The sequence below is a fragment of the Mytilus galloprovincialis genome, chromosome 1 (genome assembly GCF_965363235.1).
Source record: "Mytilus galloprovincialis chromosome 1, xbMytGall1.hap1.1, whole genome shotgun sequence".
NCBI lineage: Eukaryota > Metazoa > Mollusca > Bivalvia > Mytilida > Mytilidae > Mytilus > Mytilus galloprovincialis.
Genome location: NC_134838.1, coordinates 19,379,467 through 19,405,409, shown reverse-complemented (window position 1 = coordinate 19,405,409; position 25,943 = coordinate 19,379,467). Strand labels below are relative to the sequence as shown.

Genomic DNA, 25,943 nt, shown 5'->3' with positions numbered 1-25,943 from the left:
GATGTAATAAAGATATATGTATATGTCTTGCGCGTGAAAATAAATCGACCTCTTGGTCAATCTGAGGATGTGGAGACCAATGGAAATTAGGCGTTTCTCGCATGTTTCCAAATCCTTAATATATATAATCACAATCGGTTACTTTAGAAATCAACACTTAAATAAATTCTTAGCTTAGTTATGCTTACTTAAAATTTACGCAAAGGAATGCTCAAAATAGGTTAAAACCGTCTTTATCTTTAATCAATCCCATGCAAAGGTAAAAACATTGAATGGTTGATGACATTCTTTCGACCGAGAACACACAGCCCAGTAGCATTAAGGAATTGCTTTCAAAGGGTTAGGCATATAAGGAGGGCTGAAAACGGAACCGAAAGTCTTCATTTTCAAACAACTGTTTATAGGTCGTGATTATGTTGAAAGTACACTGACAAAATTAAATTGAACTGGTATGAGATTAATAAGTATTCATGAAACAATCAAATATCTAAAAGAGAAATCTGTCTAAAATGGTTAGAATATAGGGGTATAAGAGGTTCAGATCAGATTTCGGTCATTCAGCACAACATCCATAATTTTCAATTTGTAACGATTCGTTTTGCTATAAAATACCAAATATCATATGGATCTCTGCACGTTTAACAATAATGGAGAAAAATGTCATTTGCGTTAGATTATCCAAGTTCCGGGTTCGTATGTCAACTGGAACAAGTCTTCCTATCCGTATGTTTTATTCTCATTTTATGCAGATATATGATAACAATCTTACATAAATTTGCAAGGATTCCAAGAACGTCGAACAAGCTAATTTGGTGTTTATAACACGGCGGTGTTTAGAGATAAGAAAAAAAACCAACCAACAAAACCATACGGACTGGTTGACGCTTATATAGTTACCGCTAATGACTTACATCGGCCCTAAATCTATACAGAAAATCGTATCTACAACAATTTTGTTGATTTTAAATGATACATGTATTCAATAACATTTCCGTAACCAAGAAACTGGTCAAGAATTTTTCAAATATGTCAACGCGGATACATATATCAATACCAAGTATGAGGAATAGTCAGATATGCAGAACAGTTTGCTGCTATATTCTATATGTTCTTTAACTTCATTATTACCAGAAATTGGTTTTGAAACACAATGCTCAATTGCGAGGGTAAACAATCAACAGAACACTCACCTCAATGTGAATTAACCCTGTATACTCTCAATTACTATAATTGAACGCCTGTTTATAGATTCTCGCAATAAATAAGACTAAATGTTTAAATTGAGAACTTCAAATTTATTTTCGGTATAGCCTTTGAAGTAATACATGTAAATGCAAACACAAAAATCATCGTCAATGATGGCTTCCTTTCAATAAAACGATTTCACGCAAAGCAAGTTGACCTTATTGAATATACAGGTCATGTAGAGTATTGAAAAAAATAATGTTGTATTGATTTGTAAAAAAGCAAGCGTTTTCTCTATGAATGCTCTGGAAATAATATTACTTTAAAGAGGATATCGACCAAACCAAATTAGACATTTACTGCTTTACCCTTTTTTGTTGTACATAGGTTCCGGAAGATGAAATGCATAATCAATTCTGTAGATGAAATAGTAAAAAACACGTTGTAGTTTATAAATTTGATGGCATTATTTATTAGAAAGAGGGCTACCAAAATCACCAATTAAGTATTTGGTATCGATTTAATACAGATAGAAAGATAAGTGTTATGTTGGAGATGGATATTGTCTCCAAGTGACAAGATAATAGATGGAAGCTTTATTTTTGTCTTAACTAGGATTCGTTTGAATGATTTAACCTACGAAGAGGTACCTATTACAGTAAGTGTCTTATATATATTCTAGACATCAAAACGATACAGGAAAACATTTATCACATATCTTACATACTGGAATGTAATTATTGAGGATTGCAATGATTCAAATTATAACTATATTGATTATTATAGTAAAGCTGTCATCGAGGGACAGCTTCATGAAGCTTTTATAATTCTTTGCAGGAACGGCGCGCCTAATTAGCTATGGTCATAAGTATTAATCTGAAGGCGAAAGTGTTCCAATCAAAGTAGGTTAATTTGGTTAAGCCAATCGTTGGAAAGTTTGGTTAAGTTTACACCAAAATCCATTATTATAAACTGGACTGGTTTTAAATTTAAACTTTAAATGCAGTGTTTGGTTTACCCCCGTGAAAAAGGGGGTACCAGTCAAAAATAGAAAAAAAAATTGAATTACCGATTCAAATCGTTTTATTACAATCAAAATAAAATGCCTATAATGCATATAAAATACTATATGTGATTATATGTACACTAAGTGAACATTTTTAATGAATTAATTTAAAACTTTAACGTAGAACCTATTTTAGTTGCATTGATGTCTGACACATCCGGCATGGTCATGTCGTCTTAAAAACGCATGTTAATATATATCGGGACACAAAATAAAGCAAACAAACAAGAGGCAATTAGTAAGCTTTTAAACATGGATGAAATATTTTATCGAAACTCATTTATTTATGTCTTCAAATAACTGTATATTTTAAATCAAAAGCTATCCTATTATAATAAAATGGCGGAATGGGGCATTGCAGAACCGGTCTTGTCCGTACAAAGAATTTTTGTGTACGTGGTTGGTTAACTACAACTCGTTAAAACAAATTATGCAAACTAGCTTGAACAATCTTCACCAAACTTGGTAAACGAGAGGATAACACCAATTGAAAAAAAAGGATAAAAGGTCAGGTCAAAGTCATGAACCAGGGTAAAATCTTCCAAAAATTGCAAGCTTACAGGTCGGTGGCTAATCTTCTCGAAACATCGACTTTATTCCGGCAAAGACAGGATTAAATGTATTGATTTTCAAGAGAACTGAAAGGTTGCTTAGAACACGTAAAGTTAAGGGTTTAGATTTATAAAAAAAATGCTCGGTTTCTGGTTATGGGAGGGTTGGTGACTTCAAACTAGTCTTACCCGGCACAGTCTGTTTTTTTTTTAAATGAGAAGATGTGGTATGAGTGCCAATGATACAACTCTCCATCCAAGTCACAATGTATAAAAAGCTATCAATTTAAGGACAAAGTACGGTCTTGAACACGGAGCATTGGCTCACATCGAACAGCAAGCTATGAAGGGCCAATAGCTTCGATGCTACTCGACAGGGGATCAGACAGATGATGCACCTGTCCTAAGTCAGGAATCTGATGTACAGTAGTTGTCGTTTGTTTATGTAGTTCATACCAGTTTCTCGTTTCTCGTTTTCATATAGATTAGACCGTTGGTTTTCCCGTTTGAATGGTTTTACATTACCAATTTTTCGGGCCCTTTATAGCTTGCTGTTCGGTGTGAGCCAAGGCTCCGTGTTGAAGGCCGTACCTTGAACTATAATGGTTTACTTTTATAAATTGTTTTTTGGATGGAGAGTTGTCTCATTGGCACTCATACCACATCTTCCTATATCTATCTACTAACAATTGGTAATACATCCTTTTAGAGAGGTTGTAGGTGCGAATCCACGATTTTGAAAAGCGTAGGGGGCTAGCAAGTCAGCGTTAAGAGTGATACTTGAAGACAGTTTACGCATTTATCATATAAGAAGCGCCATAAGTGCCCTCTCCCCTTAATCAGCCTCTGAATAAGAATTTAGAATAATTGAATAATCTTTTGTTCGACTGAAATTGACTAAAACTAAACTTAAAGGTTTTTTTTTAACAGAAATATAAACCTGATCAGGATATTGAAACATCTTATTTTAACTGTGTAAACTCTATCGAAACACAGCACATATTAGCAGATCATGAAAAATTCAAACAGTATAGATATATTAGTTCGAGTCTTGTTCTGTTTGTGCTGTATAAATCAAACCAAATGTGCCAAATTCATAGTACTTTACTGGCGGATCCAGGATTTAAAAAAGAATTGAAGTATTTAGGAGGACGCATGTCGTTTTAAATGAGATGTTAGGTCGCATGCTCTCCCGCACAAAAAAAAACACGTACACAGCCTTACATTCAAAAATATTTGATCGTCATGATCATTTTGAATATAGTATGCCTTCGTGTAGCAAATATCTTTCGGGAAAATCAAAATTTAAGTGAATTGCCATAAAATTTGCCATGTTTTCGCTTAAAAAAAAACAAATAATTAAGACGGGATTGTATAACGACAAAGACGACTACACAAGAGAGATCATGAAAGTCTCACAAGACAGACAAACACGTTTATTTCGTCTTCTGCATGGTGCATAGTTTTATAGCTTTCTATAAGAGGGTAGTAATGCCCTTTTTACCGTCAGGCGTCAAACGGTCATTTTCAGCTCCCGTGAGCGTCAAATTGGTTAAGATTTTTACCGTGATTCGTCAAACTAACCTTATCACTATTCGTCAGAGGCCTCAAATAATTATCGTTACCGTCGTTTTTGGGGAAAATTTAATGTGATTCGTCAAAATCAGTCAATTTTCTTATCGTCTAAAAGAAAGTGTACATTTTATCGTCGTGCATCAAAAATTACCGTTTAAACATTTGGCAAGAAGTTTTACCGTGATTCGTCATGAAGGTACCTCCATTACCACCCTCCTATAAGTATCTATAATAGTGAAATGTGAATTATACCAAAAATATAAAACGTCTCCATGCATAGTTAAAAATTAAAACTCTTATACAAATTCGTCAAATGCAGCAGTGATTAGTACATTCCCTATGATTGCATGACAAAAATAATGACGATTTCTGGTAATGTCGATAACGTGACGGTACCCAAATTGCACCTATTTTGACAGTTTTTTCAACTAAGTTTTTTTATGATCAAGACAAAAATTTCCATTTTGTGTTTATTTTGTAGCCGTATCCTTCTTTATTATAAAGGTACACCAATTTGATTTTCAATCCATAAGGAATCATAGAAAAATTGGTCTGAACTTACCTCCAAACCATCCCAGATTCTGTAATGAGGAGTACCCAAATTGCATCCATGCTTAAATTTGCATCGTCAAAAGTCGATTAACAGAGCTTTTGATTATTTTTTTCAAATATTTTGAACAATTGGATATTTGTCCATGCTTACTCTTCATTTTTTAAGAAAAGGATACTTGAAACGTATTGTATTTGTTAATTTTAAAAAGATAACGTTTTGATGACGTCGCATGGCGACGTTTCAGTACATTTTGATTTTTCAGTAAACACTTCATCTGTTGATAAATATTGTAAACGTTTTGTGTATATCTAAATATTTTTACCTATGTTGAAAGACGTGCATAGTTTCAAATCATAAAAATACCATTTTTTTAGTCTCTAGGAAATCTTGTTAGATTTTCGCTGCTATTTTTGATAAAAAGGTGCAATTTGGGTACTCGGTGCAATTTGGGTACCGTTACGTTAATTCAATCATACCACTGAGTCGAAGGCGTTTTGTATGCCATGGATTCAGTTCTGTCAGTTTTAACACTAAATGGATGAAGATCTGATTAATCTTATTAGAATGCCAGTTTATTTCAAATCTCCATTTTTCCATATTTATAGTCAGAGATTATATATGTCTGCCATGGTCAAGAATTTCCCGGAAATAGTACATTTCCATTTTTAAAAATCCCGCCAATAAAACTTTGCTCCGTTGCTTATTTTCAAAATGACGTTTCCTGTTTTTGGCACCGCTATCAAAATGCTTTTTCCATTTGATATATATATATATATGGGTTGCATATCATAACATGTAACCATTTCAGAACATATTTGGCGCTGTCCGTTAAACTACTAGAAGCAGGCTTATTTCTACTGTATCATGAGTGTATGACTACTTATTGAGACGAATAGATTTTAAAATGGTTTAAAAAAAGATCTGAGATGTCAAAATCTGAAATTTATTATTACGATGCTTACAGTGCAGAACCAATAAAAATGAAGGTATGGGTAGTTAACTTTTACTATATGATATCCAACAGATATCTGGATTCCCCCTCCCCTTGTGCCTTTTTATATATTATATCAAATGGAGTTTGGTTATGAATACTTCTTTGTTGTGTTGGTCAAAGCAACATTATACACACAGACAAATATCCTTTAGTATTGGGGATGTGGAACTCTTGCCAACCGCATAGAGCTTTTGTTGTATTCATTATAGTAAGTTATCGGGTGACGTTCATTTCTGATTTCGAGGAATAGTTGTCTTGTCATTATAGTCGGTGGCTGATCCAGAACTTTTCATAAGGGGGAGGGGGCGCTGACTGACTGCTAAAAGGGGAGGGCTGGGCCGCTCAAGTCATGCTATAGTGATTCCCTATAGAAGCAACCAAATTTTTCCCACGAAAAGGGGGCCGCCGGGCTGGCCCCCATGCCCCCCCCCCCCGTAGTTCCGCCTATGATAGTACATAAACATAAATTAATATTGTGACCGATCATCATTTTTAGAAGATTATAATAAACATAACAATATTCCCTTTTAAGGACTTTTAACTGAGTTGATATCATGGTGGCTAGTTACTGTGTACGGGATCTGGTCTGATCCCATCCGTAAAGTAATTATTAAAAGCTAAAAAGTGAATCAGGCCCTACCATTATGAAATATTATCGTCCCAACATACTGTTCAATTTATAAATCTTAAAAAATCAAATAACCGCGCCAAAAAACTTTATCGACCTCCAAAGGTGAAGAGCTGTCATATATTATGTCAAATCAAATGTGCTAGGTAAAGATAAACAACGTTTTTAATTTTCGATACCAACCTTTTTCTGTTGTTTAAGTCTACGGCGACATTAGATAATGTGAATAATTTGGAACTCGATTTATATATGTGTGCAAATTATGGTATTATGATTTGAAAGGAATATATATAAACATATCACCTGAATTAATATACAGGTAACAAGGTAAGATGTCAACTTTCCGCCATGTAAACATACACATACAATCGACATATATTTAAATCAAGGATAATTTTCTTTGTGTTATGTCTAATACCATTCCATTGATCAATAAATACAATTTCATCAGAAAATGAAGTGATCACGAGTAAAAGCCATTTTATACTAACTTCGCAGTAATTATAGTCACGTTTTCTTTAAAGTGTATGTTATTTTTACGGGAAAATAGCTTGTATTGTCAAGGTGATTGGAGACTCGAATGACATTATTTAAAAACGAACTGCCTTTCCTGGGTAACAGAAATATGTTCAAAAATGATTAATACCTATTGCATGTATATTGCCCTCTAGTCAATATTAACAAATTTTAGTTACCTTAATAGATTGTAACATTAGATAATGTTGAGAGATAATATATCGGTATATCCTTTAATACACCATTTAACATTTGTGTGGTTTGTCATAGCATTTACCTATATGTACCGGTAGGATTTAGTTTGTGTACCACTAGATTGGCAGAGAGAATGAACAGGGAACGAAATTGTCACATTTACAATAATTTATCATAGGTAAAACGGATACAGGACTCATTGCAAACCATTAGAAACGTTAACACTGACAGTATGGCGAACACATCATCAGGAAAGGAAAAGGATCAAAAGAGCAAACGAAAACTCAAGGATAAGGAAAAAAAGGAAGCCGTTGCCTTACTTGGTGGGGCAGGCAGTAAGCCACCTAAGGTATGTTCGTGACTGACGTGCAGTGATTTGAAGTCGTGTTGAGTGAGATTTATAGTCTAAACACTTTGTTTGAATGTTTCATGTTGTAAAATGTTTGATGTGATTCTACTTTAAAAACGTACTAGTTATGACTTCTCTACTGACTACTTTCACCAGGTAGTCCTTGAAAAACTTATTTTCATGCAAAGTCAACAAATTGTGTCAGTTCTGTGCAAAATTTGTTGGAAAAACAAGTTCAGACAACCACTTTTCGCGAGCTCTGTAAGTTGAATACCAACTTTTTGTCTTTTACTTTGGGATAGGGTGGGGATACAATTTCCGACAACACATTCAAGTACAAATCAGTATCTTCTTATTTATAAATTGTTACAAAGTTGTATGATATTTGCTGTGATTTCTCTTAAAAACGTGCGTCTTCCTTTATTTGGGGATGGGTAGCGGGGTAACTTTTTGAAAACACAATGAAATAAACAGATCATTTATTCAGTATCTGTTTTTTAATGATAAATTATGTTGTGATCTATATTTACATATTAAATATTATATTTCTTGACCTTTTTCTTACGTAATTTCCATTTGGAAAGCTTTAAATAAGAATATAAATTACATAAAAATTACATTTATATTTGGTTTTCTTTGTTGATGACATTTCTAATGTTCTTACATGTCGTGACATGGGTTATGCATTATATGTTAAATAAAATTTCATGCAGTTGGAATTCTGAAATAAAGTAGAAACAAGTGAAATATAAACATTTGTAAAGTTTTAATGGAAATGGACAAAGAAGTGTTATTGAAGTGTTAAACAGTAGCGTGTATTTTCAGTTGTTAAAACCTTTGAATGGAAAACCCGCGTCCAGAATGGCCGTACAATACAGTATGTAATGTACAATGTATTGGATTAGGTGTTAAACATCGAACATGTATTGTTTTGCCAATTTCATCAGATAGAGATGAAAGGTGACATTGACAGCTATCAAAATTTGTCATTTCTAATTATGATATTGCATGTTATGATTACATGTTATCGTAATGTGTCCACTGTACATGCACTTGAATATGTATGCTGGAATGTACACATATGTAAGTGTGCTCTTCTACCAAGATATTGAAAAAGGACAAAATGCTAAAGGAAAGACTTGATTTTTACGACTTGTTATGACCTCGGGCAATGCAATGGCCAGTCAGGACATTTAATTTTACCTACTATAGAGATTTTAACTTAACATATGTTTATAAATTGAAAGAGTATTATACATACATGTTTTACCTCAGTTCACAACAACATTATAGTGGTTCATGATAGGGCCTTTAGGTCAGCATTTTTGTCGACTTATATTATTGGTTTTGCTCTATACTAAGTTTAACGAACTTGTGTTTATATTTTGTACCCACGATAAAAACAGGATAGATTGATTGATGTTTGCTTAATGTTCAGTTGCAAATATTGGACGAGACAAATAGGAACAAACCCAAAATGTAGGTTCTGTAATGAATGGGTTTATCTCATTGTTGAAGGCCGTACAACATATATAGTTGCCTTCTTCTTCGTCAGTTGGTCTCTTGTGGAGAATTTACTTGTCTAGTTGGCAATCATACTACATTTTCTTATTTATGTATATAATGGAAGTATGATGATACCGACCTTTTGCCTTGGAAGGAGACTATCACCCCTATGAATAAATGCAAGGGTTCATTAACTTGTAAAACGTTGCTCTCTCTATACACGACAGTTTCGGTGCTATGGTTAAGGTACAAAACCAAAAAAAGTTTTTGGCTGATTCCCCGGTCGTTTCTTGTTTTATTTTTTTTTCATATGCAAAACTAGCTAATAAAATGTTAGATGTTATGGAGGCGATCGTTCGTTTTTGAGATAATAATTTTGGGGGTGGTTAAATTCTGTTTTAAGTTTTGTCTGATGACTATCCATTACCTACTAGTGAGTTATGTCAGCATTGTCTTATAAAAATAAGTTATATGTATCATCGTGTCATTTATGGCGATAAATCTTCCGCTACCGGAACTTAATTACATCAAAAATCAATCGGACAAAAGATACAGTCCGGAGCAACTTTTGATGAAGTTCTGATATCTAATATTATAGACACCATATACGGATTCTTTTCCTCCTGCCAATTACAATACAAAACTTATCTGCGTCGTATTGTTTTCTCTCATGAGACTCAAGTCGAGTCCACTGAGCCTGGAACATTCAGAGGTCCAGAAATAACAATTCGGCTTACGTGAACAAGTTACAAATAACTTTTGGTTGAAGTGAAATGTGACATTTGAAGTATACTCACCTTCAGTTTTGTTTTTGGTTTGCTATTTAATTTGGACTAAGCAATAGGCAATGGATAATCAGGGATGTTTATTTCGAAAGGTTACCGAAGATATGAGGTACAGATACTTATTTGGTTTTGGGGTAAGTTCATTCGGAATCACGTGCATTTGTTATCTAAGTTTTATTCAATTTTTATATATCATCCTTTTATAATTTATAAGAGTATAAATAACAAAGTAGAACCTGGCTGCATGTACCATACATGCGATGGGTTTGGATTTAAAAAAAAACACAAAAGTGTTCATTAATTACACTTCACGGTTACAGTGTACTCTTTTCCACAATGTGATAGTTAAAATTTATGCTACAAAAATGCATAGACAAAAATTATTGAAGCCGTAAAAACGAGGGCATATCTATACTATTAAACGAGAAGACCTCATTTTTGGTGTCGCTTCTCTTCTTTCCAGAATAAATTAATCAACACGCCTCTGTGTCCTATAGGTACAGTGCATAGGCGCATTTGTCATCCATTCATATGATTATTCAGATTGAGTTATTTTAGGTGAAAAACGAAAAAAAAGGCATCCGGATATTGTCCCGTCATTGTACGAATTTTTAAGTCAGATTAGACTTCCGGTTTGCGTTTTTCTGTATACTTTGAACATACATATTCTACGAATAAAGTGTATTTTCAGAATTTTATCTGCTATCATTTTCAAGTTTACTATCCACGGCGGTCACAGAGTTTATTAAATAGAGAGGGTCTGTATACTATATCAATGATCACCATGGATCGATTAGTAAACTTAGAATTGAAAGTAAATACGCTTTATTTATATATAGTAATGAATGTTCATAATATACAGATAAGCGCTAAAATTATTCATGTGAACTTTTGATACTTTTTCTGAAATTCTCCAGTCATTAAATCTTTTACAAAATTCATTGATTACATAAAAAAAGAAGATGTGGTATGATTGCCATGTTAAGACAACTCTCCACAAGAGACCAAAATGACACAGATATTAACAACTATAGGTCACCGTACGGCCTTCAACAAAGAGCAAAGCCCATACCGCATACTCAGCTTCAAAAGGCCCGAAATGACAATGTAAAACAATGCAAACGAGAAAACTAGCAGCCTTATTTATGTACAAAAAATGAACGAAAAACAAATATGTAACACATAAACAAACGACAACCACTGAATTACAGGCTCCTTACTTAAATAAATGTTCATAACATACTGTATGTTCATATTGAAATTGATAGAAAACCAAAAATTGGGAACTTTGGAAATAAAGGTGGAGGGTAAAAAAAAACATTTTCCTGTCCCCAATAACCTATGACTTATGATACTTTTGCTAAAATTCTCCAGTCATTCTGTATTTTACAAAATTCTTCCAACAACACTTAACATACTTTAAACTACGCTCTGAATGCCCGCGATTTCGCGGGTGTGTTCTAGTACACTTGAAATACAGTCACCTGTAGTGATCCGAATTGAAATATGATATGGGTTTCCAATACGTTTCATCAAAATTTAAGCTTTTAATGATATGCCTGTCCAGTTCTAGTTGGATGACCTCTTGTTCATGTTGACTGCTCTTTGTTGTGATTTAATACGTGAGGTTGGAGAACCAGAAAGATGAACTCCTTCATAAATATTAGACCCCGCCACTTGGTTATGTGACTGTTCTAAGTAAGAAACTTAATAGTTCAATGGTTGTCGTTGGTACTTGTCTGTCATATTTGTAAATTTACAGTCGCTTACATTCTCTCTTAGGCCTTTTCCAAAACGATATTTGGAATAATATTAAAAGAAAGTCTCCTCTGTCTTGCACAAGGAATCCCCAATTGTGTTGCTGAAACATTCATATTATATACATTGAAATATTTCATGGTTCTTCTTTTTGTCAATTGTATTTCTGGTTTTCACATGACAAAAATAAAACTCCCTTCATACCAAAACCCATGAAGAAACATTCTAATAATTAAATTCATTAGAGCTATGACATAATGCCATCTTGAAACCAAGGAGTTGAGGATAGCAATCTCGTTTTTGTCGCGTTTGTTAAAATATTTGTGTGAAATTGAAATCAATAAATGATAGGCACATCAAACTTGCTGTTGTGAATGATGAGTACTGAACAAGGATGTAGAATATTTACAATAGAAACCACGATGGAACAGGTATAGTAGTTTCCTTTCCATATACATGCATGCATGAGGTATAGATGTTTTATGTTTTCTTAATAAAAAAAAAGGGGGGAGCCGCGAGCTAGTAGGGACGATAAAAAAGAATAAATCCAGAATTTATATCAAGTAGTAGCTGAGGTGATCCCTGTTGAATTAAATGATGAACTGAAAAGATTTTACTGTGCATAAAATTAAAGAGCGACATATATTTATTTTTTTGTAAATGGTTGACATTTGATGGAATGCATGTTTGACAAGAAAGAATTTGGTGACACTGCTTTGGAAGCAATCGATAAAATTCTCATTTTGAATATTTAATGCTACAAAATAAATAATGGTGGTTTAGTGTATAGTGTCGAAAATAAATTGCTCATGTTTCGAGTTTCGAGCAACAATTATGATTTAATGTAATATGATTGTAATAAAAAAATATGGAAGGACATGATGCAGGCGAATTTATTTTTCTGCTTAATACATCTGATGTAACGGCTATAGCTGTTGATTCTCATTTGGCTTGATTAAATTCGAAAATGATGAACAGTTAGAGAGCTGGATTTTGAATATATTACTACATAAATAAGTCAACAGCCGACACAGTAAAAGATGGTGAAGACGTTTATCTTCAGAAGCTATAAAATCTTGCACCCCCCCTCCCGCCAAAAAAGCAAGACAAACAAACCAAATTAAAATTTGTATCTTCAACATCAACATGCAGGGTCATGTAGTAATAGAAGGTTGTATAAAAAAAAATCCAAAGAAGATAGTAAATGTGACACACTAGATGATAGGATATAGGAATGTTATCTTTTGAATGATTCAACAATATTATATCAAATTTGGAAAACAAATATTGATCTAGCTTTCAAATAACCCAGTAATTCGTTTACAAAATATTTGAACGCAATAATCAATTGTACATCGCGTTTTTGTTGACTTTATACAACAGGTTCATACCAAAACAGAAAAAAGACGCCATTAGCACGATGGTCAGTCTGCAATATTGCAACCTTTTGACATCAATGTAATTTATGTGTATTTAAAGGAGATTCAAAGACCAGTGTAGAGATTTCTATGTCCATATATAAATTACTCAGAAACAAACTCGTGCACGAAAGTACGGCGATGTGGTATGATTTTCATCGAGACAACTTCCTATGAGACCACAGGAAGATATTACAATCAACTACTAGTGTATGTTACAGTACGACCATCAACAATGAGAAAAACCCATGCCATATGGGAAGCTCTAAAAGGGTCCGGCATGACAAATTGTGAAACCATTCAAAAGAGGAAACAACGGCCTGATTTATTTTGATACCATAAATTAAAAAAAAAAACACAATATCGGCAAACAACACACAATGATACATGTATAAGTATATGGGACAAGATTTTCTTGTCCCTGGGGAAAAGTTCTTGTCTTTGTTTTCTTTCTTAATATTTTGTTGAACGCAACAATGTTTTCCAGAAAAACTAGAATTCTACTAATTATGCATTTGATTTGTTGTTATCAGTGTCTAACTTATATCCGCAAAAGAAAAGCCAAGTGTTGATTAAGATTTTTTTTCCTCACAAAATACTCATGTTTTAATTTGATCGTACACAGTTTGTTCTTTACGGTAAACACACATTTCTTCAGAACATATAGTTTATCATTTGTGGATGTTTACTACACGCAAAGAATCACGAACGCCTTGAGCACACAAGCAAGATTTTATGAAGTTTAATGTCGTAAGAAGGAAACAATGTGCATCGCAGGTATTTGTTTGGATGCGGTTTACACTACATGTACATGTCTTTAATGATATGATATAATTTTATCGGCCTTCCCTCTGTCTGTATATCATTACAAAAATAAGGGAATGTGGTAATTGTCAATGAGACAACTATCTAAATAAGTCTAGATGAAGCGAGTGTGAACAACCAAAGGTCACAATAAGAAAAATCCAAACTGTATAGTCGAATATGTCCCGCTCAGATCATCACAAAACTGCATACTCATATGACGTCAAAATCATATACGTTCACCGTGCAAAGCATTTAGATCGTCATTTTGATTTCAATATAAAACAAAAAGGTTTTACTGTTTCAAATCATAGCGTATTGTTTTGTGTGTATAAGTCATGCTGCCCGACGGTCAATATTGGTACAATAAATATTCCTATTCTTATTTACCTGGATTTATCACTGACGTCATAATGTTTGAACCAACGTTCATAAGTTCGACTCGAACTAATCAAATCTTTTTTTATATGACTAAAATAGAAGTGTAGAAAAATTATATAAAACTGAAATTTTCAATTTGAACACGTGCTATATAGTACTTGAAAAAGAATTCTCAATTTGAATTGAGACGACCATCTTGACATAAATAGCCAGGCCGTAGACAATGATTTAAATTGAAATATCAAATAAAAGGAAGATAGGTTAAAGATTTGATTCGAACTTTCTGAAATTTTATTTCGACTCTGTGAAGACACACACCCTTTTCATTTTATTTCGACTCTGTTAAGACACACACCCTTTTCATTCATTGGTTTCAACTTTGTGTATTCGGAACTTCGTATTAATTTGTACCTAACAATCTTGACAGAGGCTGGTCCCAATTGCAAATGTTGAATTTCTTAGTTTCATAGAAAATTATTTTAAATATGTGCATGCTCTCAATCAGTGCATACATTACGACAAACAAAAAGATCATGCATGCAGAATACAGAAATAAAATCGACCTTTTCGTCTCCGTAAGTCATGCAGTAAGACCCATGAAAAAAAATGTGTCCGTTGGCTGTTAAGGATGTATGAATACCTTGTTTCATTGACCTCTTTCTCCCATTTGTTGCGTTGATTGATATTCTGTAACGTTTGATTTTTCAGTTTGATTTTTGTTTATATTTTTTTGTGGACGGTCCTATACAATAGACTTATAGTCAAAAACAAAATGCGTAAATCGTACGGGTCTAAGCTTACCTTTTCCGGTACGTTGACATGGGACGATAGAGCACTTGCGGGTTCCGTTTACACTTAAAAATTGTGTAAGTCGTAGTTTGATTTTTACTCTAATAGTACAGTTAAACAACGACTTTAATTGATTATTTGATCTTTATTTAATGTTGAATATATCCAGTAGCAGCTATTGTAAAGTGCTTTACAGATGCAAATACAAATTTGAGTTTTAAGTTTGAAGCAATTGCGAATCGTACCTTTGTCTTAACAATCTCTACACGGCCAAGCTACCTTAGGGTGACATATTTTGGTGGGGGTTCGTGAAATGACCATCAATCTGTCTAAGTATTGTTAAATAAGCAGATCAAAGACATGATCAAAGGCGGATCACGAGGGATCTGTGCCCCCTTTTTGGGGTTTATGAATTAGGGAATCACTGAAACATGACTAGCGACCCCCTCTTATGGCAAACAGTTCTTGATCCGCCACTGATGATACCAAATGATATAAATGCTGGGCAGGCTATACCGTGTCTATAGTATTTTGTTAAATGCAACCGACAGAAAGAAAAAGATGTCTTGTGCATTCAAAGACCAGTCAAGTATAATTCCTTGATAGGGGTTAAAACTTGATTTAATAGTTAACTTATATATTTGCTTAAATTTTATCTACATTGACAAAAAGGGATTTCCGGATTTTGTGACATTAGGAATTCCTGCATACAAAGTTTATGTACACAATTTGAGATAAAAATATCTGATAATTAGCTCAGGGACCACGACAAAGCTAAGGTGCATGTTGTTGTTCGGATCAATATCCCACATGCGGTATTTACAATCTGAAATCTTAATTTACAAAATGAAAGCAAATAAGCAAAAAACGTACTTGTACTTAACAGAGACATATATAGTACTGGCACTTGTATATGACTGATATTTGAAATAATTGTATTACATAGGCATGTATATATTGAATTTATCCATATAACTTTTAAGCAAGATAGTTACGTCAAGCGATTTTACCCGGTTTAGACCAAATGCTTGTCTGGCAACAAATTATACGCTTGGTATTGTCCATTAGCTTTTCTTTACGGTGCGACCCTTACATAAAACTTTATATTAGATCCTAGGAGTATAACAAAATAACCCAGCTAACGTATGTAACAGACTTGTCAAATCTTTGTGGTGATTATTGGGCAAGGAGTAATGTTGTTTAAAAAGTTTTTTGTTGTTGCATTTATTGTTGTCAAGTGCATACATTTGATCAGATACACTTTTTTCTTCATCTGGTGGAAATGAAACATGAATAACATGCTTTCGGAGAGACTTACAAAATAATATTAGTTCTGAAGTAAGAGAGAGGTTGGAGCACACAAGTATTATGCTAGATGAAATGACTATTTAGAAATGAAGAACCGAAATCAGCCTTAACAGTCAGATCTAATAATATCGAAACAATTTCGGGATCTTAATCTAAATGAATAAACAAGGTCCTAAAATCAATTTATAATCATTAACACTCTGAAACGGCAAATTAATGATGTATACAGAAACACATACAAAAAAGTGAATCTCTAGAAAGGGTCAATTGACGTTTGCATGTTGATGTAATTTCATTTATCACTACATGTATAATACAAGTGTTCCTTATAGAATTTGTAGATTTTTGGAGCAAAGTTAAAGAGAACAAACTCTAATTAATATAAGAATTGAAAACAATGCTCAAATAACTTTATATAGAGGAAACCTTACATTGAAAACATTTGCTTTAAAAAAAGATAGAGCTGAATTACTAAAGTATCATTTTGCAGTGAATGAGTAAACATTTTGAGAGTAATGGACTATTTAACAACAAACTTGTGGTCAGTGTGAAATTAAAAGTTTAAATCAACAGAAATCTGGGCTCTTAACCTCTTAAGATTTATATACTTTTTGTTATCCTATAAACCAGTATTTCGCAATGCTCGATTGAACTTACAATGACGGAAATTAAATACACCTATGATATATAAGGAAAGCCCAAGTATTTGATAGTTATTTGAGGTTATTTATATTGAACAGATAAGATAGTTAAATGGTAAAGTATATTTTTGAGAACATATTAGAAACTCCCACATATATAATTGTGGATCATTTAGTTGTGCAGATGTAAATATTTAGTACATGATTTAAAGTTTTTTTCTCCAAAATAGTATGAATATTTAAGTGATATTTTTTAGTATGAAATATATTAGATGTTATTTTGTTTACTTCTCTAATATAAACAGAGGTTGCATGTTACATTCAATGTTACTTTTCTATAGTAGTTGCGCACTGTTGCATTACATGCAGTACAACTTAATATGAAAACAATTATCCTATCCATTTGTCCATATTAACAATAGCTTTATATTGTTTATTTTGACAATTTGTCAAAAGTCCTCATGAAGTAATTTTGTTAAGATGTGCTATTTTGGAATCACTTTATTTATTAGCCAAGTAGCACTGATTTGTTGTCATTGATATATAACTAAACAACAGAGAAAGTAGCAGAAGTTTGGGATAATTACAGTACTAATTTTATTTATAAATTGCTATGACTTTGTTGTAATGTTTTGCATTATTATCTTTTGCAGCCATTAAAACATAAACGAGCCAATTCCATGGACATGAACCATCGGGATGATGGTTACTTGAAACATAAAGATCCTCGGCTGTACAGGAGACAATCTACAACCGTGGAAATACAAACACCATGTTTTAAATGTCTCAGAAGTGCTCTACATTGTTATAATATTGTTGTTTTAGTAAGTTTTTGAAATTTATATTGAAGACAATTACATTTGAGACAATATTCTGGGGTGCAGTCTTGGCTTTGATCCCAATTTGAGTCAGAACTTTATCTTTTGAGCTTGCATGTTAAAAATGTGACTTCAGCATGTTTTCCCCAACAAACAATGTATTTTTCATATGACATTAACGTGATCATCCTGAATATGCATGTACATAAAAAAAAAATGGTGCCTCTGGTATTCAGAACCAATCCATATATCTGAATACAAATCCTCTAGTCATAGGTTAATAAAGGTTTAAGACATTGACAGCCTTTAGGTAATGAGTCCAAAGTTTACTTTGAACCAGAAAGAACTGGACATTTGAAATTGTTTACATATATTTCAACATACTGTCAAAAATAAACTGTAGGAAAATCAGATAATATGTATTGTGTTTACAACCATTTAAAGTGTGATAATTTAAGAATGTCCCCAATCTTCAGTTTGTATTGTTGTTCAGATTTTAAATACCTTTGTTACTAGAATATTACTTTGGACTTTAAATTTGATTCGTGTGATGTTGATTTTACCCTGTTTTAAGAAATAACATTCTCATTGAAATAGAATGAATTTAATTTTTATTTGGATCAGTGAACTGTCAAAAGCTAAAGGTCATTGGTTTATCTTATTTATAGGACTAGATTAAACATTGCCCTCAAGTAAAGAATAATAATAAAAGTAAAGTGTGAGGTTTTATGTTTGTTTATACAAACAAGGTTATAGTCCCTATCATAATGTTGATTATGTGATAGAAATAAAGAGATAGACATCAATTAGACGGGAACCTTAACCACAATAAAATCAGAAAGAACATTGTGAAATAATTTTTTTTAAATTCTGTATATTCATAACCATTTAACATAAAAAGATATAGCGTAGATTTATATAATGAACAGCAATGCAATTTATTATTTATTATTACCCAATATACTTTAAGTAATGTCCATTTATCCCCCTTTTTCATCCCTCAATAATATTTTCTCAAATAGTGTTGTCAATTAGAAAAAAAAGATCAGTGTTTTGTAGGTTCATAACAATCCTGTACATGTACTAAACGTAACAAAGTACATGCTGTAAACAGACAAAAAAATGCTGATATATTGTTTTAAGTATGCACTGAATATCATTGACTTTGGGATTTCACTTTGCCTTAGGCATTGATAGTACATGAATGATAACATTAAGTCTGACCCATATTGAAAACTTTAAAAACTAAAGAAAGGTGAACAAAGGAAAGATATATGAATTTGTCATTTATAACTGGAAGGTTAAGAATCTTATTGTGATTTATAACACTGCTTATTGTAATAAGTCACTTATAAAGTTGAGAGTTATCCACTTTTATAGTTATTGAAATGTATATAACTGGGAAAAACTTTCTAGTTCCCATGGTTAACATTTAAAAGATTTAAGGCATTGTGTACTTTTATAAAACCCTTGATGTGTTTGTCCTATGATTTGTCAACTAGCTTTATGTATGTTTAAATATGTTGTCCATTTTTCGAAGGTGTTAATTTCATTTTATAAACTAGAGCATACAGAGAAAGTTTAAAACAAATTCTGTTTAACAGTGTGTTTAGAAACACATGTATTGGTACTGTATCCTGTAAATGAAAATGTATATCGTTACCTAAATACTGCTTAAAACCAAAACAGAAAGTCGTCCAATGAAACACTGATTGGTGGTAGAGAAATGCAGGAAGGAAAATAGCTGTAAGGTTATAGATCCATCTGAACTATCCTCATATCTTTAAACAAAATTCATTTTAAAACTTCTGAGTACTATAGCTCTAAAAATTTTATTTTCCAGATAATGGGATGTGGAGCTTTAGCTGTTGGAGTGTGGTTGTTAGTGACAGACTTTAGTGCAAGAGAAATCTCTGTTATAGTTCATACAAATTTATTTGAAATTGGGACATATTTAATATTAGGTGGTGGAGGACTCATAGCATTGTTAGCATTCTGTGGCTGCTGTGGAACCATGAGAGAAGATAAATGTATACTGGGTTTTGTAAGTGTCATCAAAAAGGTTATATGTAAGGGCCAGCTGAGGCCACCTCTGGGGGCGGCATTTTTCTTGCTGTATTGAAGACCTATTGGTTGCCTTTGGTTGTTATCTGCCCTTTTGGTGGAGTGTTGTCTCTTTGACATTACCCATTTCCATTCTTAATTTTATATATTCGAGTCCCTTTCCATGAAACTAAAGACAGTGTTCAGGAAATTATACAGACGATTCCTGGAAATAATTAAGTAGTTCAGCTATCAATGCCCCAAAAAGCATTTCTTCAAGACTTTCATATGAGCAGTCTTGTGAATCTCAATTTTAAGCTGGTCTTGAATCTATGCACAAACTTATTTTGCTTCTGCATGTAAAGCTAAACTATTTGTGGTTGCTCCTTATGAGGTTAAATCTATCTACTAAATTTCCATACAAATATTGGAGAAGATTTTTAATGAAAAATGAAAACATTTGAAGATTGTTTGACAGTATATTAACTATTTGCCTATATTCTGATAGAGATATTGAGGACAAAAACCACTATACAGCAAACATACCAGTAAATACAAATTTAAAACATGAATTGAAGCACAAATAATGAAATGTATATATTTATCTGTTTCTAAAACTAAAATTACAAAGAAGGCTACTTTTTTTCATAGCTCGTTATAATTTTTTAGCTAAGTTAATTCAGTATTTTTTTTAATTTTTCATAATATACCTATAGACTAAAATAAGATTTGTTTTACTACATATCAAATCTGTCTTACCAACCTAGGTGGGAGACCATTAGTTAGAGCTTAACAAAAATAGCTGTCATTCCAAGTTGGGTTTTGAATGCCTATTAACAAAACTATACAAATCAATACTACAGCCTACTAAAGAAGTAAAACATGAAATGATTTCACTTTAAAATAAAAAAACTAACAGCTAACATGTAATATGATTAGGGTTTTGTATTTGATGTTTTAAATGTTTGTCTGATCATGGAAGCACTATGATTACTATTTAACCATGGTCTAATTTTATTTGTTGTACAATTTACAATCGAACGTGTTACCAAATATAAAAAGCAATTTAAGTTGTGGTTGAGAATTTTCGATATCGATTGTTATTATCGATTGTTGCTTCAAGCTGCTGCTTTTTTCTGCCTTTGACAAACACCAGGTAGAGATGTAACAGTATTGAATTTTCAATACAATTATTCCTGTTCCGCTTAACTTTGAAATAAAAACAAACAAATTTCCTGTATAATATAATCAACATACCAAATAAACGTTAATTTTCTGTTAAATTGACTGGGGTGAAAATAAGTAAATGTTATAGATTATTTTCCCTTAGCTGTTAGCGTTTGACTTTATAATAATCTCATTAATAACATTAACAATTGTGTATTGTTTAGCCGGAGGTTACCTGCAGGAGGTTTTATAATAAATGTATTTATACTTAATTGTTCTACGTACTAAAAAGGAATTAGTAAAACCAGTTTAAGGCCTGTTAAATATACATATGAAATCTTATTACCATTTATTATATAGTCCAATAAAGTACCAAAGGTTCTTTTATTAATCACATTAAGAACAAAATAATCCAATAAGTCGGCAAAGTGTATTGAAATTGTAAAAAGTCAACTAGGTTTTAAATGATCATTCAGGTAGGAGTTTTTATGGTCTGAGCTGTAGGCAAGTTCTACAGACTGGTGGAATTTTGCCAGTTCGTCTAAATTCATAACACCTTTGACTGTATATTTTTAGATTCACATAATTAAAGAAATAAGCGCATTGACATATATTCATTAAATGAGAATGCTAGTTGATGCAGTATAAATTATTTAAAATATTTATGAGATCAGCTATTTTAAACATTGTAATTGCCTTATAGATTTACTGTCAATAAAAAAATAAAAAAATTCAACCCACACCTTTCAACATTTGTGAATTTGTCATTTGGAGATCATATTTACTACGATATACTTAAAACCAGAATTAATTCATCACTACATTTGGTCAAAATAGAAATTTAAAAAGGGTGTATTCAGTAAATTTATTGAAGTGTATAACTATATCAGTGTAAATATATTTTTAAAAGTAACATCTAGGTTAACAGATAAGACACACCATGTGAACAATTTATAGTTTTTTAGGTGATCATTTAATAAAAATCAATGTTTATGGTCCTATTCATGAAAAATCGAAAATGGAAGAAGTAAAATATAATGATTCAGTAAGCAAAGCAATTAAGTGAGGCCTGCTAGTGATTTTTCAGTTAGGACTTTGCATTATGGGACAGTTTTTACTTAAAACTTAATTAAACCATAGATGTAATTTTAACATATATTTTCATTAACATGTACAGTCAGTTAAGTAAAATAAAGTGTTACTGTTTTTATCTTAAAGATAAACTTCATCAATGGACAGGTGCTACATGTAAGCGCCCTCTCTTAATAGATTATCTGAAATCCTAATATGGAATTTTATTTTCCTTGTCGTACAAGGAAAACATTACTGCATCTGTCAACAGTTTTGCGGTACTGTTAACTTTTTGTATCAGTCTATGTTTCAAATAAAAGCGTTTTTTTTTTTTTTAAAGATTGCTGGAGACAAGCATATCATGCACTCCTGGCACAGCTGTTTATTATGTTGTTATGAATCACACATTCGTTTTTATTATAGTAATTTCTAAATACCAATTTATACCCAACTAAAAGAAGGCATAGTCTCAAATTATCATGTATAACATCCAGACTGATTGATCATTTTAATAATTAATGCTCATAATAAATGAAACACATAATGATTTCAAATATTTTGCTATTTTTGTACATAAAAAAATCATTAATCTTCCCATTTACCCAATAAGATTTTCTATAATGTTGTTTTTAAATGAAACATCAACAACTGAATCAGTGTAGAAATATCAATACAGGGTAGAGAGCATTAAAGCTGAGGAGTTATCGATTGTCAACTTTGTTTTTAATCTAATCAAGAGAACATGTACACATGAGATTCATTCTATAATATGGAGAGTCTGACATTATTATGATACCATGGCTGTACTGCTGCAGACATTTTGTATCCTTCATGCTTACATGTTATAAACTATAATATTGTGAACCTGGCATAAATTTAATATAGTGAATCTGACATTAATAATATATCATGGTGGTTTTACTGACATTTTAAATTCAATTCCTTCATGCTTGCATGTTATAAACTCTATGTTCTTGTGAATCTGACATAAATATTATATCTTGGCTGTAGGGCAGACATTTTGAATTCAATTCCTTCAAACTCTAATATTGTGAACCTGGCATAAATGTAAATTATATAGTGAACCTGACATAGATAATATATCATGGCTATTCTGCAAACATTTTGAATTAAAATCTTTCATGCTTGCATGTTATAAACACCAAGTTATTTTCAACCTGACTTATATATAATATCTTGTCCATACATGGCAGACATTCTGATTCCAAATCCTTCATGTATAGATGTTATAAATCAGGAAAACACTCCTTTTATTGATAGACATAAATATGTACAAACAATATTTGAACAATCATTGCCTATATGTAATAAAAAATAAAAGCTATATGAAAAAAACAATCTTCAGGGAAAATTGAAATGATATACAAATGTAATAGGTTTTCTAAGAAGATAAATGTCCATTTGTACTGAATAGCCTGGCATTTATTATGTCTAATTCTGTGGCCTGGTTAGCAAAAACATGTACCTGAGGGATAACAAAACAGTTTATGAGCTAGTTATTAGATGTTGTTTCTAGAACATTGTAGGACTGTTTCAGTGGTGAATCCAAGGGAGGGGGTTCTTGGGGTTGGAACCCCCATTTTATTTGGACAATCAATGCATTTGAATAGGAACCCCCACTTTATCCAGGGTAGGAACCCCCACTATATCCAGGGTTGGGACCCCTACCACCCTTTTAAAAATGGCTGGATCCCCCCTAAAACGTCATGTAAGAATGAAATTAAATTCAATCCTCTACAAGAAAGGGTTAAAGCAAGATTCCTTCTAAAATGTCTGTTACATAATCAATTTCAAGTACATGTACTACAGTCCCTATTATTCAATCTTACTACACTGGACATTTAGCCAGCAACAAGCCATCAATTAATTAATTCTGCTCTACCGCATAATCTTACCACATAATTCTATATTGGAACATCTTAATGAAGGGGTACTAGGAAATTGAAGGATTGTAAGCTGTCAAGTCTTTATAAGTCTGAGAAGATAATAGTCCCAAATAGACTAGAAAAATAAATATAAACTTGGAGACACTGTCATGGAGATTTCCTTTAATGGTAAGCTTGTCGAACTGTTGAAATAAATATAGGACTCCCAAACCCCCAAACCCAGTATAATTTTTTTTTATTTGCCAATGCATCAAATAACAACTTCATTTTTACAGATATAAATATAAAGCATATCTGTGTCTCTTTCCGTGTCCATAAGTACAATCTTTCAATGTTATTTTATTAGTCAACAATAATCACTTCAAATATGAACTCAATACAGATAAATTTCATTTCATAAGTGTGTATGCACCAAATTTATATGATAAAGAAAATCATTTTGACCAATATTCATATGGTACAAATATAAGATAATCTAGACTCTTATCTCAACTGCTATTTAACTACAATTGGGTGCTGTTTATACCTTGTCCTTGTGACTAGGTGTGTTCCTTACATAATTTGTAAAACGTTAGTTGTAAATGTCAATGATACAGCAACCCCACAACACAAGCTTAGAAACTGACATTCATGTATCAAGTAGTGAACTGGTAACCCTTTCCTTTCCTATAGTGCAAATATGTATGAAACAAGTCAAATAATCCAGTACTGATATCAATTCCACTTTTGGTTTAAAATGTTAAGAGATCTGCTCATACTTTCATCTATGCAGATTTTTTTAAGAGATTTAAGACAAATTGGCAATTAAGAATATGCCTGCATGTTTGACTGATTGAAATGTATATTTATTGTTTCATTCTTCATATTTATGTTTGGTTTTTTTTTGCCTCACAAAGATAAACATTTCTATTAACTCAATTATATTTTAACATAAACCTTGTGTTTATTGACAGGAAATAAGTATTTTGTGTTCAGAAAACTTTTATGTTTATTTACTGATTGTTCTGTATTTTGTATTTACAGTATGGAGTTGTTTTACTATTAGTTTTGTGTGCTCTATGTGTTGGTGGAGTCCTTGCATTTACATTTAAAGCAACAGTAAGTATGAGAGTTGGATTACATTATGATGTACAATGACAAATTGATGTTCTAATATGACGTCCTTATTACGCTTTGTAAACAAAGCCGTGTTCTAATGAGCACAAAATATGTTTGACACATGCGCACGGACTTACTGTGTATATTAACATTATTTCCATCATTATCCTTTAAAATACATTGTATATACATTTAAGCAGCTAGCCTAAACTTTTATTATATATTTTTATAAAACAACATATATTTACCCTGCTCGTAGTTTTTAAACTTATCAAATATGAAATGTAATGCACTGACTGGGAGGAAACAGGAAAAGCCAAACGTTTTTATGGTATTTTTGTACGCTTCGACCTATAAAAATACTGTATTTGTCCTATTAGAATCGAAATAATTCCTTCGTGTCATGCTCTATGCTCATTTTAACATGGGTAGGCATTATATTTGACCACATTTTACACCTCGCTAACGCTCAGTGTAAAATATCAACAAATATAATGCCTACCCATATTAAAATGAGCATAGAGCATAACATGAAGGAATTATTTCTTAACTATTGTAATATGAGGGTAGGAATGCCTTTTACTGTGATTCGTCAAATTATCCTCACTGTGATTCATCAGAGGTCTCAAATTGTTACTTTTGAAGAAAGAAATAATGCGATTTGTCAAAATCAGTCAACTTTTTTATTGTTCATTTTATTATTATAGTTAACAAGATTTTTTCAAGAATTTTTACCGTTTTGGGTCATGAAAGTACTCCATTTTAATAGACCCTGTTATATTATTATTATCCTTGGATTTCACGGTTTAGTATAACCATGAAATAGTACCCTTGACA

At 32.2% G+C, this 25,943-nt stretch overlaps 1 protein-coding gene and 1 long non-coding RNA gene across 5 annotated transcripts in view; one reads left to right on the top strand and one right to left on the bottom strand.

The window, feature by feature from the left end:
• LOC143068356 (uncharacterized) overlaps positions 1 to 25,943 on the bottom strand; it is a 94,792-nt gene that overhangs the window by 28,014 nt on the left and 40,835 nt on the right. The window lies entirely within an intron of this gene.
• Positions 1 to 25,943, top strand: part of LOC143068311 (tetraspanin-18-like) — a 49,845-nt gene that overhangs the window by 11,581 nt on the left and 12,321 nt on the right. Inside the window, exons 1-5 of one of the 4 annotated variants that reach the window (XM_076242275.1) lie at positions 1,826 to 1,843; positions 7,442 to 7,612; positions 17,656 to 17,826; positions 19,664 to 19,864; positions 25,032 to 25,106. In XM_076242275.1, coding sequence (XP_076098390.1) covers positions 7,496 to 7,612; positions 17,656 to 17,826; positions 19,664 to 19,864; positions 25,032 to 25,106 — 564 coding nt within the window. In that variant the 5' untranslated portion in view covers positions 1,826 to 1,843; positions 7,442 to 7,495. Of the gene's footprint in view, positions 1 to 1,825; positions 1,844 to 6,687; positions 6,880 to 7,441; positions 7,613 to 17,655; positions 17,827 to 19,663; positions 19,865 to 25,031; positions 25,107 to 25,943 lie in introns of those variants that run through there. The other 3 variants (XM_076242267.1, XM_076242258.1, XM_076242284.1) reach the window with 3 other exon arrangements.